Source organism: Ambystoma mexicanum, chromosome 2p, assembly GCF_040938575.1.
Source record: "Ambystoma mexicanum isolate Mex_15411 chromosome 2p, UKY_AmexF1_1, whole genome shotgun sequence".
In the NCBI taxonomy this organism is placed as follows: domain Eukaryota; kingdom Metazoa; phylum Chordata; class Amphibia; order Caudata; family Ambystomatidae; genus Ambystoma; species Ambystoma mexicanum.
Genome location: NC_090923.1, coordinates 598,106,013 through 598,120,631, shown reverse-complemented (window position 1 = coordinate 598,120,631; position 14,619 = coordinate 598,106,013). Strand labels below are relative to the sequence as shown.

Sequence of the window (14,619 nt, the reverse complement as noted above, 5' to 3'; positions counted from 1 at the left end):
TGATTACTTGGGAACCGGAGGGGTTTTAGAATACCCCACAAGTTATCGCTGAGATTAAGTGGGCATGGCTTGGACGGCGCAACACCAGAGCGGTCATAGGAACCAGAGTCCACCTCAGGGCAGTTTGGGGGGGGGGGAGAAGAAAGTTGTTCAAGCAGGTTGGGGTAAGGTACACTCACGGGATTGACCAAGCGTACTTAGAATCTGTCTGAGGTATCTGGAAACAAAATTCCAGAACAGAACAATGGGGATAAAAATACTAACATATAACATTCGAGGCCTTAATTCCCCGGTCAAAAGGAAGAAAGTGGAAGCTTTTTTAAGACAAGAGAAATATGATATACTGATGCTCCAAGAAACTCATATACGGGGACAAGAAAAGAATAAAATCAAATTGAAAGGCTACAGTGTGATCCTGCAGGCTAACAGGCTTGAGAAAAGAGCAGGGGTCATGATAGCCTTCTGCAAATCCCACAGATACTCCAAACAGAAGGAGATAAACATGGGAGATTCTTATTTATTAACACAAAAATTGATGGAATCCCTATCACCCTAACATCAATATATGCCCCAAACTCCAGCCAGGACGGTTTTCTTAAAGACACATTAGATAAATTGGAAAAATTTGCAGTGGGGGAAATCGATATGGGAGGAGATTTGAATATAGCGTGGGACCCGAAACGAGACAGATCCGGGCACAGACATCAGGGTCAGGGAACTCCGTCAAAGGCTTTAAAACAGAAAATGTCTTACCTATCCCTGGAAGATGTGTGGAGGCATACCAACCCCACCTAGCAGGGATACACATATTTCTCGCATGTATATGGGACAATGTCCAGGCTAGATTATATATGGGTCACAACGGGCCGATTGGGCAAAACACGGGAATCGCATACAGGATCCATATCGTTATCAGACCATGCCCCCCTCTGGGTAGAGATAGCCCTACTTCACAAATCACCAGGGCTGTGGAATTGACAGCTTCCGGAGGAGATAATTAGGGACCCACTGTTAGGAAACACACTGCGAAACATATCACTGAATACCTGGAAATAAACAATCTTCCAGAAATCTCCAGTCACCCGGGGACACTTAATAGCCCTAAAGACTCAAAGGGAGAAACAAAACACTCAATGAGAAAGGGAATTAGAGGAAAGCATAGCAAAGATCCAGACAGAACTTAACCAGAAATCCACCCCGAAGCTGCACAAAGCACTCAGACACGTCCAAGGTCAGCTAGACTCTCTCCGCACTAAGAAAGCAGAAAGGCACCTGTTGCGACTGAAGCACTGGTATTATGTTAAAGCCAATAAAGCTGACACATATCTGGCTAGGCAACTTAAAGGGCAAAAACAAGAGAGGACGGTAAAGGCGTTGAAGGATGAGGGGGGAGGGGAAAGAAAGACACAAATGGCAGAGATAGGCCAAATATTTGCACAATTTTACCAACAGTTATACACATCTGACCAAACAGACGAGAGTCTGCAAACTACATACTTGAATGGCACCGATCTCCCAACGGTATCGGAAATGGATAGACAAATGCTAGGTGAGGAAATCACGCAGGAAGAAGTCATGTTAGCAATAAGGGATCTACCAAGGAACAAGGCTCCAGGCCCTGACAGTTTCACCACACAATTCTATAAGTCATATAAAGATATACTCGTTCCTATACTAACAAACTTATTTAATTCCTTTAAGAATGAGGGGGACATCACAAGATCAATGAATGAAGCAAAGATGCTAGTTCTCCAAAAACCGGGAAAGGACCCTCAGCTTCCTAGTTCCTATCGTCCCATTGCCCTGATAAATCAAGATGCTAAGATATACACTAAAATATTGGCCTCCAGACTTAAACAAGTACTCACGAAGCTAATCCACCGAGATCAAGCAGGTTTCGTCCCAGGTAGACAAACACATGACAACATTAGGAGAGTAGTGCACCTGGTGGAAAAATCGGGTATCAAGCAATCACCTGCGATAGTTCTCGCACTGGACGCAGAAAAAGCGTTCGATCGAGTAGAGTGGTCACTCCTATTTAATACACTAAGGAAAATGGAGGTGGGGGAAACATACATCGAGATGGTAAAAGCAAATTACAACTCCCCCAATATACGAGTAGCAGTGAAAGGGAGCCTAACGGACAAGATAAATATTAGAAGGGGGACGAAACAAGGGTGCCCGCTCTCCCCACTCTTATACGCCATTTTCCTAGAACCATTGCTGGAAAGGATAAGGGCCAACACAGACATTAAGGGCATAGACATGGCGGGATATTCCCACAAAATAGCAGCTTATACGGACGATATGCTGGTAGCCCTGGGGGATACGGAGCATTCTCTCCCAGGGTTGATGCAGGAAATGGACACATTCGGAGCACTTTCGGGCCTGAAAATTAACAGACAGAAATCGGAACCCTTAGCTCTGGCAGGAGACACCGCACAAACACAAAAAATGGCAGAGGCATTACATTTCAAAATGGCGAAAACTGGGGTGAAATACCTGGGAATAACACTGACAGGGAAAATACAAGACTTACTTACACAGAACTACCCCGCAATCCTGCAACGAATTCAATGCGAAATTACGAGATGGAATCCCCTATCAAAATCATGGTGGGGCAGGATAACGGTATTAAAATGACTATACTCCCAAGGCTGTTATATCTATTCCAGGCCCTTCGAATCAGAATCCCTTCATCCTTCTTCAGAGCACTAACAAAAACTATCATGACTTATATATGGCAGGGGAAAACCCCAAGAATATCTAGGACAGTTCTCACAGCCGCAAGAAGGGACGGTGGATGTGCACTCCCACATTTCAAGAAGTACTACGAGGCAGCCCAGCTGTGGGTGCTGAAGGAATGGATACCAGTGGAATCACAGAAATTATGGGCAGCCCAGGACAGAGCAGTAGCAACAACTCCCACCAGACATATGCTCTGGGTAGGGAAGAAACACAGACACCCAAATGTACAAATCAGTGAAATCATGAAGGCAGCACTAGAGATATGGGACAATGCCACACAGAAAGGAACACTAACGAAAGATCCGGCTCCCTTCATACCTCTCTTTGGAAATCCCAAATTCCCGCCAGGGCTCGAGAAAGGGGCGTTCCAGAAATGGGAGGAAGCAGGTTGTAAAATGGTCGCAGATATGCACGAAGATCAAAGCATCATTTGAGGACTGCACAGCCTTGCTTAAAATCAATACCACAGACAAATTTAGGTACAACCAAATATATCACTGGTTGGACACGCCGAGAATCAAAGAAGCAGTGTCAAGAGAGCTAACCCTGTTTGAAAAATATATTATGACGAACACAGGTTAAAAAAAATGTGTCTCCATCACCTATACATTTTTAAACACTTCTGTAGAAGAAGTGAAATGGAACTACATCAGAAGATGGGACCGCATGTTAAACAACTCCATCACCAAAGGGGATTGGGAATACATATGGAAAATGATCCCAAAATTGACAACAGCGATTCAAACAAAAGAGATGTGGATGAAAATCCTACTGCAATGGCACTACACACCGGAAAGGCTTAGTCAAATGTTTCCGAATTCTTCAGAAATATGCTGGAGGGGCTGTGGAATTGAAGGAACCTGGAGACACATATGGTGGGAATGCCCAAAAATACAACAATTCTGTGGAGAAATCAAGGCACATATGAACTAGATGTTCCCGACAATGGGAACTATAGGAGAAGAGATATGGATGTGTGGACTGTGGAGCCCCAAGGACAAATAACTCACCAGGACACAAAAACTGAACTTTATGGGTCGTCTCATAGGCGCATGGCTGGAATTGGCCCATAAATGGAAACAGAAGCATCCACCCATGTCTATAGATTGGATAAGGAGGGTATGGACTCATGTGGCAATGGAAAGTCTAACCTACAACATACAAGGGGCCCATCAGAAATTTTGCGAAGAATGGAGCAAAACCCTGGAATACCTTCAGAGGGACTATATGGAACAATGGTGCCCACACAGGATAAGGATTTTGGACATGTTCAATTAAAAAGACCAGGAAGAATACCTCGGACAGATAGACTGAAAGATGCAGACATTCCCGGGGTGGGGAGGGGGGGGTTCGAGGGGCGGCATTTGGGGGAGTTGAACATGTTGCATGTAATATGTTGTAAAACCAGAGGGAGGACATGACCATTTCCAGAATCTTTGAAGCACTGATTGATCGTACCTCGAGAGTTCAATTAAAATGCAAGGGAAATGGGAGGAACTGGGAAGAACGTTAGAGGACAAAGAGTGGCAAAGTACAGTCCTATAGCACAAAACAGGCTCTAGAAATGCTAGGCTACAGCTAATCCAAGCCAAAGCCTGTTTAAGAAAAGTACGAAGCAGAAGTCCCTCGTAAAAATTAAAGATCTAATTTACATACTAGCCAAACGTAGCATAGCCATGCAGTGGAAAGCCACTAAGGAGCCAAGTATCAATAGATGGTTCAGAAGACCTGAGAAAGTGGTGAACTGCTGAAACGGGAGTGCCGGAAAAGGCACTGGGAGAACAAAAACAGAAACTTGGAACAGACTTTCTCCAATGGATCACCCTGACGGTGACATTGTTCAATCCAAAGGAACCAGGGAAAGTGTGGTAGAATAATAATGGAGGCAGACTAATATATAGGCAGTTAATGGGGTGGGGGAAGGATGATAATGGGAATGGTATGAAACTAGAGTGTTGTACTTGATTATTTCTATTTTTGTAGTATTATGTGGTATGGAAAAAAAATCAATACAAAAAAGTAACAAAAATCAAAAAAAACTGTTGACACGTGCTGGGAAAGCTTGAGTGTGTGTTGTGCTCCAAGATCCCACCTTACCCCGTGCTTAAATCGTGGGGAAGGAAGACCCAAGCTACAGCTTCCTGGCATTATTTGTGACCACTTCTATCTTTTCTTGAAAACCATCAACACCCTTTTTGTATTAGTTGTAAGGTTTGGTAATACGTTTCTTAGTATAGGGACTTTTTTTTTTGACACAACGCCACTAAGACTGCCTTATTTTCATTTGATGGTCGACACTTGCTCCCATCTTAGATTTAGGTATAGATTAGGCATTTTTCCAGCCTGCATACAGTTTAATAAACACCCTTGAACTGTGATCACTTGTGTCTGTCTTTACTGTTGCCACCATGAGTTCCTTACAGTTTTCACCACAAAATAGGAAGGGCTCTTTACCTGGATTCACAGCGATCTTTCCGGCTGCCCTCAGTCCACCAACCGCGGACCGCTTCACTTGCAGTCTCCTCAAAGATTCCTGCGAGATTTGAAGCAAAGCCAGCCCTGACAGGAGGGCGTGGAGTCAGGTAAGGAAAAGACCAACAAGAGCCACAGAATTGCACAGCTAGACTGCTTCACTTTATGGTCACTTTGAAAAAGTCTTTTGCAACAATCATGCCACCTGTGGGTTAGTCTCCTCCTTCCACACCATTACAATAAGTATATCAGAGGTTACACAGGGCACCCAGGTAAGGTTGGGGTGGCTGTGCTGATGTAAGGGGACAGGCATACAGTAGGAGGCCAGACAAGACCGAAGAATAATAAATAATAATAAATAAACAAACAAAAAAGGCAATTCAGAACAACGGAACAGAAAGAAAGGGCAGACCCCAATGGTGAACAACAAGGGATGGGAACCATGCACTGGACAAACGATGAGGAAACCCACTAGGGGTCTATACTCAGTTTGGACTTGGGACTACCCACAGATATAAGGGAAGCTCAATGCCTCTGTGTAAGTTACTCTTAAAAGGCACCACACCCTGCAAGCCCATGGAGGGGGGTAGCAAGACTGGCTTCTGTATCTGGACCCTAAGGAACAAACAAGGAGAGTACTTAACAAGACACAACAGTGTGGGTCCAGCCGGAACATACAGTGGATGCCTTCTACGGGAAAAGAATGCAACACACTGTTACATTAAATACTCTATAGACTACAAGTAAAATGAGACAGAGGAAAGGGCGGAGAATGCCTCCTAAGGTATAAGAGCCATTCTCTGTAGAAAGGAATACACAGAGGCGCGAGTGTGGACCCCATACAACACTTACCAGACACTAAAAGCCCTAAAAGGGAAAAGAGTTCAGAGCAGGAAAACAAACTAGGAAAGCAGAACACTATAGCACGGAACTGGCGCAAGGTAAGAGGCAAGGAGCTGGTGCAAGGTAACTAAGGTAAGGAGTTGGTACAGGACAGTGGAACAAGGTGACTGAGCAGGATACACATATAGGCAAGATAAACAGACTGACTAATGGGCAGAAGCTGAAAGCGAGCAAACGGTCGAGCAGGGAGAGGGGGCAGGACTCAGCCTGCAAGGAAATGCTTAAAAATATGGAGAAAGGCAGCAAAGGAGCAGGGAAGAGATGCCAAATGGGTCACAGCTGCATGAGGTTCAGAATGCAATGCAAGAACAAGGAAGCTTGAGGGTGTGGCAACTTATAAGCAGTGCTAGCAGGGTGGAAGCCCAGGGTGGAGCTGCATGCTTGGGGTTCACACAATCAGTCACAATTGTGGTAAAAGGGAATCTCTGGAATGGACTTTTGGAGAGGATCCAGTGCTGACCAACAACAGGCGTTTTAGTATTTAAACAGAAGCACAATAATTGCCATGGCATGTTGAAGGTTGCAGTCCATTAAAATTAATATTTGTGCTTCCCATCCCAGTGAAACCTGTATGCATGTTACTCAGATTCCAAAAGTTTCTAGATTCAGCTGCCGGGTTTTCCTGGTACCTTGGAGATGCATTATGGGAAATTAAGTCCATGTTTTCAGATATTCAGATTTATTAAATGTTAAATAATGATTTAGGGTCTTCCCTGGTGATGGTAGAGAACACCCTGCAGGTCTGCAAGCAGCGCCACCCAGAGGCAGAGATGCAGAAACATGACAAAGTCAATCTGAGGACGCATCAGACTTCTGCTCTTCCAGTACTCCAGTCGGCCAGGGTACTGCAGACCGGGTATGGACGCCTCTTCTCTCGTGCTCATACACCGGTCAGCGGCTTCCTCTCTGCTCCACGATGAATGTCCTCCAGGCTCACAGATCCTCGTGGGAGTGTCTGACTCCTTGCTTGGTTTTCCCTCTTATTTTACATTGGCCTTGGCCAATAGGAATTTGTGAAACACTAAATTGCTCAATCAGGTTTTGAGGGGTGCTCCTCATGCCTCCACACCTCCTTGTCCCAGTATTTTGCTGACAGCTCTCTCCAAGGTGGACCTGCCTCCTCTTCGCCTCAGTACTGCTACTATGATGTACATGACAAATGTACATGGGAAGGCAAGGTAAAGGAGGATTAGGGGAGGGAGATTGATGGGAAATATACTGCATTCTCCCTAGATAGTTGTCCCTAGTCCCATAGGGCGATCCCTCACCAAGAGATCCTCCCCCTGAGTACCACCCCCAGGGGGACTATGAGGTAGCAGCCTCACCTCCCTGGCCTCATGGGAAGGGGCTCCTTGGGGAGAAGGAACGACATCCAGAGATTTGTCACAGGTAATACATGAAAAAGACCATTAGATGCCAAGTTGCCACCAATGCACAGGTGCATTTTCCAACACATTTTCATAATGCCTTTTTCCACTATGTGCCAGTACTCTGCAAGTGTAAAAACATGTTCATACTGATTGTGCCCACACATGTCCATTCTGGTTCACCAATATATGGCAGGATTGCCACATAGTGTGATGAATCAAGGATATTCGTCTCTCCTCCCCAGGCGAGAGCCTCCCCCATTTGAGGCTAGGGAGGTGAGCCTGCAGCACAAGACCTTCCCTAAAGGTCGGGGAATGTGGGACCCGACTGGGAGGAACTCCCTAAGACAAATACTATAGTAGCATATATCATACCATACGCTAGAAAGAATAATGTGACCTCTGTAGATTTGGCTGAAAGAAATACTGAAATAAACAGGCTGAAAAAGCAAAAGATGATGTCTCTTAAGAAGAGACATGCACTTAACCGAGACGAGTGGAGTACAATGCAGAAGGAGAGAGTATTATCGTACGCAGGGAAAGCCCCCTGACTTGATCACTCCTTGGAGGGGCAGACCAGAGACGAGCGGTGAAGCCTGTGACTTTCAAGGAGGCAGAGAACACCAGTCTGATACGCCGGAGGCCCGCTGCAGGCTACAACGAAGAAACCGCTGTGAGGCAGGAGAGTGGAATCCTGTACCAGCTGGTGGCAGGACCACGGCCATAACATGGCGAGTAGGACACCCAACGAACCTTGCCAAGACCATCAGAGATGGGAGCATGAACAGTTTCCTAAGCTCAGCAACAGCATACAGCAGCAGCCAGAAGGGAAGCCGAGAACAGGACACCGGAAAAAAGTCGAGGAACAAGAAGACAAACACTGAAGAGGAATACTCGAGCAAACGCCATGTCATGCAACGTTCCCCAGGATAGGGAGAGGTAACGGGAAGAAAGGGGGAAGCAGGAGGCCGCCGGGACAATATTACACAGAGGGAGAAGAACAAGTTACTTACGCCCTGGTAACTTTCTTTCAATTGAATCTTCCTCCCATGTATTCCTTATCTTTGATGATACGAATATCAACGATGAGGAATATTTGGGAGAACACAATCCATTCAAAACTCTTTTCATGATCATGATTTTCCATTTTCATCCTCCAATGCCTCTTTCTGGGCCCCAGCCTTACATACACGTGCACAGACACACTCCCGCAGACAGCTTCTCTGTCATTCTCACAAGCGCCCAGAACATTTACACTGCTTTCACACATGTACACAATTCACACTACATTCATATGTGTACACTTGGACAAGCCCATGCATATATACACTTACACACAACACCCTTGCATGAATGCTTGCATACATATAATCCTCACACGCATGCAAACACAAAAAATGTTTTTTTCTACTTGCAGTTTCCCTCCATACTAGACAACGCCTCCTCAGCTCCTCCATAGGCCTCCGCCACCCACACTCCATACAGACAGGAAAAAAGAAGTGGAGAGTGCTTCCTGGTTCCCGACAGATGCAGACAGGGAATGCAAGGAAGGCATGGTATCAGAGTAAGACAGACAAGTGACCACAGTTCAAGGGTGTTTATTGAACTTTATCAAGGGTGTGAAAACGCCTATCTAAACCTAAATCTAAGATGGGAGCAAGCTACGACCATCAAATAATACAGTCCTGCTGTCTCGTAAAATAAAAAGGGCTATACTTAAAAGAAAACTATTGCCAATCCTTACCGCTATGCTAAAATTCGTGTGGGGTAGTGTTCATGGAAAACAGAAGTGTTTACAAAATGATAAGTCAGAATGTTCAGGCCGTTGGCCTCCCTTTCCCATGTTTTTAGCACGGGACAAGACGGGTCACCCGAGCACAGCACACTCTTGTGCTTCAACCGGCACGAGGTCACAGTTCCTTCTGTGCTCAAGTCTCTTAAGTTCAAAGTCTCTTGATTCAGAGGGCCTTATGTATCAGAAACGACAAAAAAAAAAGTTCCTTTACAAATATTCAAGTCGGGCGATTCACTCTTCACCCTGGGTCCCCCTCAACCGTGCTCAGGTCGCAGGCATCCCTCAGTCGGGTTCACACTTGCTGGACCAATAAACACGGTTCACCCCAGATCTCCCTCTTCTGGGCTCAGAGCCCCTGTTATACAATTAGTCTCCCTCAGCCAGGCTCAGACCAATTTCAGTTCATAGGCATTGGCAATCGAAGACTTTCAAATGTGCACAGGATGTCACTTTACAGTGCAGGACCACTTCGATTTCACAGTTCAATGATTCTCACACACTCAGTTGGATACCAAACAGAGTCCTTCGAGTGATCACCCACGTGGCGCCGGACCACTCTGTATCTGGTACCTATTTCGGTTTCATAAAGTTCAATCGCATACAAGTTATCTTTCCTCATACAACATTGCCGCTTGTAACCTTGAGCGTAACAGTCCAGTCCGGCAAGGGTAGTTCCCTCCTTCCAGTCCTCTCTGGTCTCGCCGCCTTTCTCCTCGGTTTAAACTGCCATCTCGGAAATTGCTGCTTCCTCGTGCGTTTTGCCTTGCTCAGAGTGTTCTTTCATTTTCTGCCTTTTATTCGTGTGGGGAAGTGTGATGGAAGTCAGGTGTGTGTAATTATCAGTAATTTCCCGACTCTGCCTGACCCTTGTTTTGGGACATGTCAGGCATGCAGCTCTAGGGTTAGTCCGTTGTAGCTCTCGATGAACTGCCCATGAGAAAGTGTATGTGTCGGAAAAGGGGGCGGGGCTTGAACTTTTAGGTATCCTACCTGGAAGCATGGGGAGAAGGTGTTACAGGAAGGGGATACCGTGTCTCACCCTTCGGTGTCCCACACCCTCATCCAGGTGATCCTCCCGCACTGGTCCACCCCCAGGAACTGGATCCAATAGCGATGGCCGTGTCCTGGCCACCTGGATGACAGGTCCATGGTGACTAGCGGGTAAGACACCTTCAGGTTTCTCACAGGAACCAGAGAGCGACCCCTGCTGCTCAGTCTGCAGGGTGACATTTGTAAATGCCCACACAACGCTCCATGGGCATTTATAGATTTCAGGTGGTCCTTGCCCGCTCAGACCCTACTCACCTCTACACTTCTGAGGGAACTCTTCAAGTAGGCAAAATAAACTCCCAAAATGAAATGCTTATTGAAGAGGGATGCCTCTTGAAACACTTGTGTATAGGCGCGTTATAAATGCCATATCATATCATGCCATGGCTTAGGAAAACCACAGCAGGCTGCAGACCCTCGGCAGGAGCGAAACAGAGTGAATTCAGGCTGTGCAGAGTAGCAAACGTGTGAGACCGGGTCCGCTGCCAAGGCGACTATGATACGAGTGACATTCCATTCCCTGAACAACACCAGCAGCAATAAATATAAATAAATCTTGTAAATTCAGAATAATTCAGAGCTACAGAAGCCCAAAACACGGTCTCTGAACATGTGACCCAGCCGGGCCGATGAACTGAAACTAGCAGCTGGGAAAGAGAAGCAGTCTCACCTTAATAGGCAAAGGATTGCAACAAAGATGTTACATCGAGAGACGAGAGTTGCATGGTGAAAACGGGCGCTTGCATAGTCTATGGTGGTACACACAAGTTACAATGCAGACACACAATTGTTATTACCTTGAGAAGTGACACCACGAGCAGAGGATCACTTTAGATATCAGGCCTGGGGAACATCAGCTCTAGCCAATCACAGTTTAGTACCCATGGGGAGGGTAGCAACGGGGAAGAACCAATGGTAAGACCCTCACACTGCAACATTGTAGAAGTAGCGGTTTTCGGAGATGGTCCAGGCCAGACAATGACATGGGAGAGCCAGTGTACTAACATGTATACAGTCCGCCATAGGTGAACTACCGCTCAGCGCCCAATCCCATGGTGCGCTAGGTTTCTGGAGAAGGGCCCAGGCAGTGACATCACTGACGCAATGGGCCTACAAAACTGGCCCACGAACCAGGAAGCTTCAAGATGTCCCAGGATATGATTGATCCTTGTACTGATCCCTGTTGGTTTTGGCTGTAATAAACCGCAGTTTGAACTTGCTGCCTGTCGTGGACCTTGCGTTCCTTATTGGGTGAAGGAATTGGGCCTTCCATGAGTTCTGAGTCTGCAAACTCCTAGTAGCCCTGAAACCTGCCTGGGGATTTGCCCCAACATTATCCAACAACCACACTGATGATACAATTCAAAAGTATTTAATGTACAAAGGAGTATAAAAACGATGATCTAACCATTCTAACCCAACAGCTATAAAAGCAACCACAGATGGTGAGAAACCAGAAAGCGTGCCCAAGCTCTGGCAAAAGGTACCTTTCCGAAAGTAACCAGCAGCTCCTTGATATACTCTTCCTCGGTTGCTGCAGCATTCAGGATTGCCTGCATATTCAGTTTCTCAATGTATTCGTGCTGCTTGAACCACCTGAAAGATGCAAAATCAAAGGGGTAAGATTGTATGGGTCTTGAGCATATACAACTTTGATGTCACTAATAGAAGCGTCCATTTTGCCTCACCTTCATGCATACAAATCAAATGACATTTATAGAAGTCTACTTTATACAAAATTGAGATCAATTAGAAGTGCTTTTCTGGCTAATATTCATTAAGAGAAGACAGTAACACAGATATTCAGTAGAGAAGCATAGACCTTCAGGTAGATTTTGGTTACTCTGAGAAGGGAACAAGGATAATATATGAATTTAGATACTTGGCACTAGATTACAATTAAGTATTTTGTGGAATATTCTAAAATAAATACCAGCATAATATTTTCAAAGGAATCCAAAAGCAGATTCTCAATTGGTCCAAGGGATCATTAACTTTATATCTAGTGAGAGCCCCACACTACTCCCAATCCCCTGTACTTGTGTGCAGCAGTCTCCAGGCAGACCAAATGCTTTGGGAATCATATTTGGATGGCATTTTATACTTTACAAATGATTTCTTGATATTTCGTTGTAAGCAGACGTTCCACACATTTCTTACAAGGTATGTAATACAAAAGCCTGTGCATCCATTGCTTGTGGAATGTGTTTGGGCACGCCACCATTAAGCGGCGAGACTCTGGGGACAAGGGGTTTGTCTGCGATGAGCTGTTTTACTTGAGGGTACACGGATGATTCCCCAAGGCTCTTCCACATACCCATTTACCTTTAATAAGCAGACCCCATGAGTTGATGCCAGGCCAAGTGTAAAGAATGGAGGTGGTGTCTGTGGTGCTACCCACTATATAGTTGGGGTAGAGGGACCCCTGCAAAGGCTCTCAACAGGTACCTATGGACGAGCAACAAAAGCTGAGATTCAAGGGAGGTGATGCAGGCTAGTTCTTCCCCAACCCCCCCACAATGGAATGTCCACACACTATGTTATGTGCTAACACAGTTCTTTTATTAGATTCAATTACGTTTATGTGAATATATACAAATAACTAATACTCACTTTGTACTCTACTCTAGTAATAATCATACAATTTACAGTATTATGTGGTACCACAGTTATTCTTAGTTTCAGCAATAATGCAAATAATGGTAATTGTAATAAAAAGGCAACAAAATTACTAAACACTTTTTAACTTTACACCACAAGTGTAGAAATACAGGCAAATTACTTTAGAACACTTGCAGAATACTTTGAGATAAAATGCAATTGTGTGTGAAGATTCCCCCCACCACCACCTTGGCAACCTGCAATAGAAGGTAAGTTATACTTTGCTTTTATATTAAAATACCCAGTCGACCGCTAGGGGGCGCGTACCATGGTGGACACGTGGGGATCGTGGTCCGTGTTAGCCAGTTGGGCCTACTGAGCAGATCTCACCCCCGGCAAGGACGGAGTGTCCAAGACCGAATGATAGGCCCCCTGATTGCCAGCGGGACGTATTGAAGTACTCCCCTTGATGAAAGTGGATGCAGATTCCCTGATACTGAAATTGCACCAGAGAGGCTTGCGCAATACGAACAACTAGAGCCCGGTGCCCAGAAGCAAGGGAGCCTCACCCCAGAGCCCACCTAGGCGCACCAGAGGCCGGCGGAGACCCGGAGAAAACGGGAGAACACCATCAACAGCAAAGGTCCTGACAGAGCGGGGAGCGCTTGAGCAAAGCGAGGTGGCCCCCGACTGGGGTGCGCTCCTGCGTGGATTGGGGAGAGGCCCGCAGAAAACAGGAGACGTGGCGCGAGCTGAAGCTCTCCGCTGGTGGACCTCGTATGAAGAAAGAAGTAGACCCCCCCCCCCCCGAGCGGCTGCTGCGGCAGCGCAGCCACACACAGTGGGCAAGGAGTCCACAGAGTGGATCCCGCCGGCCGACGCCAGCCAGACCATTTAAGGTGAGGAGGCTGCGGGAGGTACGCGGCTGACCCTGGGGCACCCAGACAGAGGCCCTGCATAGTAAAAGTGGCCTGTGAGCTCTGACAACGGAGGGCGCGAAACCTGAAGGAAGGAGGGGTGCACCTACCCCCAAGGAGGACTGGGTTTACTCCAACACGCGACTTGCCGCCCAAAGCCCGGAGCCCTAACAGCAAAGCCTGAAGGGGTCCAGACCCCGGTACATAAAACAAAGAGCCAAGCCCTCACGAGCAGAGACCTGCTCCCCCACACAAACCCACCCACACCCCCACCGACACCAGCGATACCCCAGCAGAGTAAGACCCCGAACGGTGGGGGGAGTAGACAGGGACGAGGGGGCCACCCGGTGAGAGCAACCATAAGGACCCGGGTGAAGCTGGAGAGCCCTGAGGGGACGCAAAAGACCAAAACCCAAAGAGCAGGAACTATCACCAGGGTGCACAGAGCACACCCAGGGACGGCAACCACCACGGGGGCCCACCCCAGTGGGTAAACCAAGTAACAGGGAGGAGGCCTACCAAACAACTGGCTCTTCCACGAAGCAAAGTGCGTCCATACAGAGCAGAGACCCCAGAACCAAGGAGGATAAGTGGCAAAGGGGAGGCTTCCTCACGGGAGGGGTCGGCACAAGACCTGCCGGACGAAGAGCACCTCAGACGGGGCCCAGCAACTAACGTTCTGTGCACATGCTGTGATACATGGCCCCCCGGCAGCACCAGGGGAAGGAGCTAGGGGCCAACACAAGCAAGAGGAATATCCCGAAGG

General features: G+C 46.8%; 1 protein-coding gene across 1 annotated transcript in view; it reads right to left on the bottom strand.

The window, feature by feature from the left end:
* Positions 1–14,619, bottom strand: part of ZMYND10 (zinc finger MYND-type containing 10) — a 1,281,921-nt gene that overhangs the window by 1,170,656 nt on the left and 96,646 nt on the right. Inside the window, exon 2 of the mRNA XM_069644108.1 lies at positions 11,823–11,931. Coding sequence (XP_069500209.1) covers positions 11,823–11,931 — 109 coding nt within the window. The remainder of the gene's footprint in view (positions 1–11,822; positions 11,932–14,619) is intronic.